Source organism: Trachymyrmex septentrionalis, unplaced genomic scaffold (genome assembly GCF_001594115.1).
Source record: "Trachymyrmex septentrionalis isolate Tsep2-gDNA-1 unplaced genomic scaffold, Tsep1.0 scaffold403, whole genome shotgun sequence".
NCBI lineage: Eukaryota > Metazoa > Arthropoda > Insecta > Hymenoptera > Formicidae > Trachymyrmex > Trachymyrmex septentrionalis.
This window is the reverse complement of record NW_017305573.1, coordinates 45,568-46,852: the sequence shown is the minus strand read 5'-3', so window position 1 is coordinate 46,852 and position 1,285 is coordinate 45,568. Positions and strand designations below refer to the sequence as shown.

Here is a 1,285-nt window from a genome sequence, read left to right as displayed (position 1 = left end):
TTAACCGTTTTTAAATGCATAAGGTACTTTGTTTTCATGCTTTATTAAAAAAATGTTAAATTAATTTTAGTAATTTTGATTTTTATAATTATATAATTATATATAAATATTTTGTTATTCTAAAATTGAGTATGTCTTTCAAAGAATTTTTAAAATAAAAATATTGTGTAAAAATTATATAAAAAATATTAATTTAATTAATATTTTTTTACGTAATTTTTATGTAAAAATTTATTATTAATTAAATTGTGTAATATTTGTTTGTCGAAATATAAAAATTAAGACTGAATAGTTTCAGAAGGAATCGAATTCATCGTCTTCAGTACTTCTGTTAAATCCATTTCGAAATAATGGCCGTTTATTTCATCTAGTTTTAGTGTACCAGCAGCGAAACGTTGATACCTATTTGATACTCCTGTTAACTGATTCCAATAATGTAAAGTTTTCATCGAACTTACACTTTGAAGATTTTTGTAGTCTTGGGCGATCACCACCTTAAAATTAATACTTTAAGTTACAGTAATAAACTCATATTAATTATTGTTAATTGTAACAATTATTAGTAGAATTTGAAATAATTTATTATCAATAGATGTGTAAAGAATAATTGTGTTTGGATATATTACCGTGTTTTTATTTATAGATTTCTTAGAAACGTTCTTTCCCAAAATGGCCGTTTTAACAGTATTGCCATAAAATATTATATCTCCCACTGATGTGATATGTACCGATTGACTTTGTAATTTGGTCACAAGTTCAATATTTTTATTAGCTTCTTCTTTATTTGGACATTCTAATAGCTTCTTTAGTTTTATTTTATACATTTCCTTTGCCGACACAATAATGTAATAAAGTTCTGAAATATAAAATAAATATAAAAATATCTTACAGAAATTACAGCAAGAGATGACAATTTTTGCAAGAAAGATTTCTGATTTATGGATTGTCAACATCCATAGAGTAGAGCAGGGCTAGTGTTGTGACATTTTTTCTCTAAATTGCTATAAATTTTTACACAATTATAATAGACTAATGATAAATATTTTAAAACGTTGCATGTTATCTGGCTCAATAATTAAGTGCTTATAAATCCTTAATATAAGATCATCTTATCTAAAGTAAATAATAAAATTCTCGTGAATAAAATTCCTCGTGAATAAGAAGAAAAATACGTTAATTACAAGAATACATAAAGTGGATCAATATACCTCACCATGGGGCATGTTGAGCATCTTCGAAGGATAAATTGAGCCATGAAGACAATCGTTTATGAAGTTATATATTA

The 1,285-nt window shown here is 24.7% G+C and overlaps 1 protein-coding gene across 1 annotated transcript in view; it reads right to left on the bottom strand.

The window, feature by feature from the left end:
- Window positions 1-278: 278 nt before the first annotated feature.
- LOC108751173 (major royal jelly protein 1-like) overlaps window positions 279-1,285 on the bottom strand; it is a 4,868-nt gene continuing 3,861 nt past the window's right edge. The window contains exons 5-6 of the mRNA XM_018491250.1: window positions 627-856; window positions 279-494 (exon numbers count right to left, since the gene is read on the bottom strand). Of these exons, the coding sequence (XP_018346752.1) occupies window positions 279-494; window positions 627-856 (446 nt within the window). The remainder of the gene's footprint in view (window positions 495-626; window positions 857-1,285) is intronic.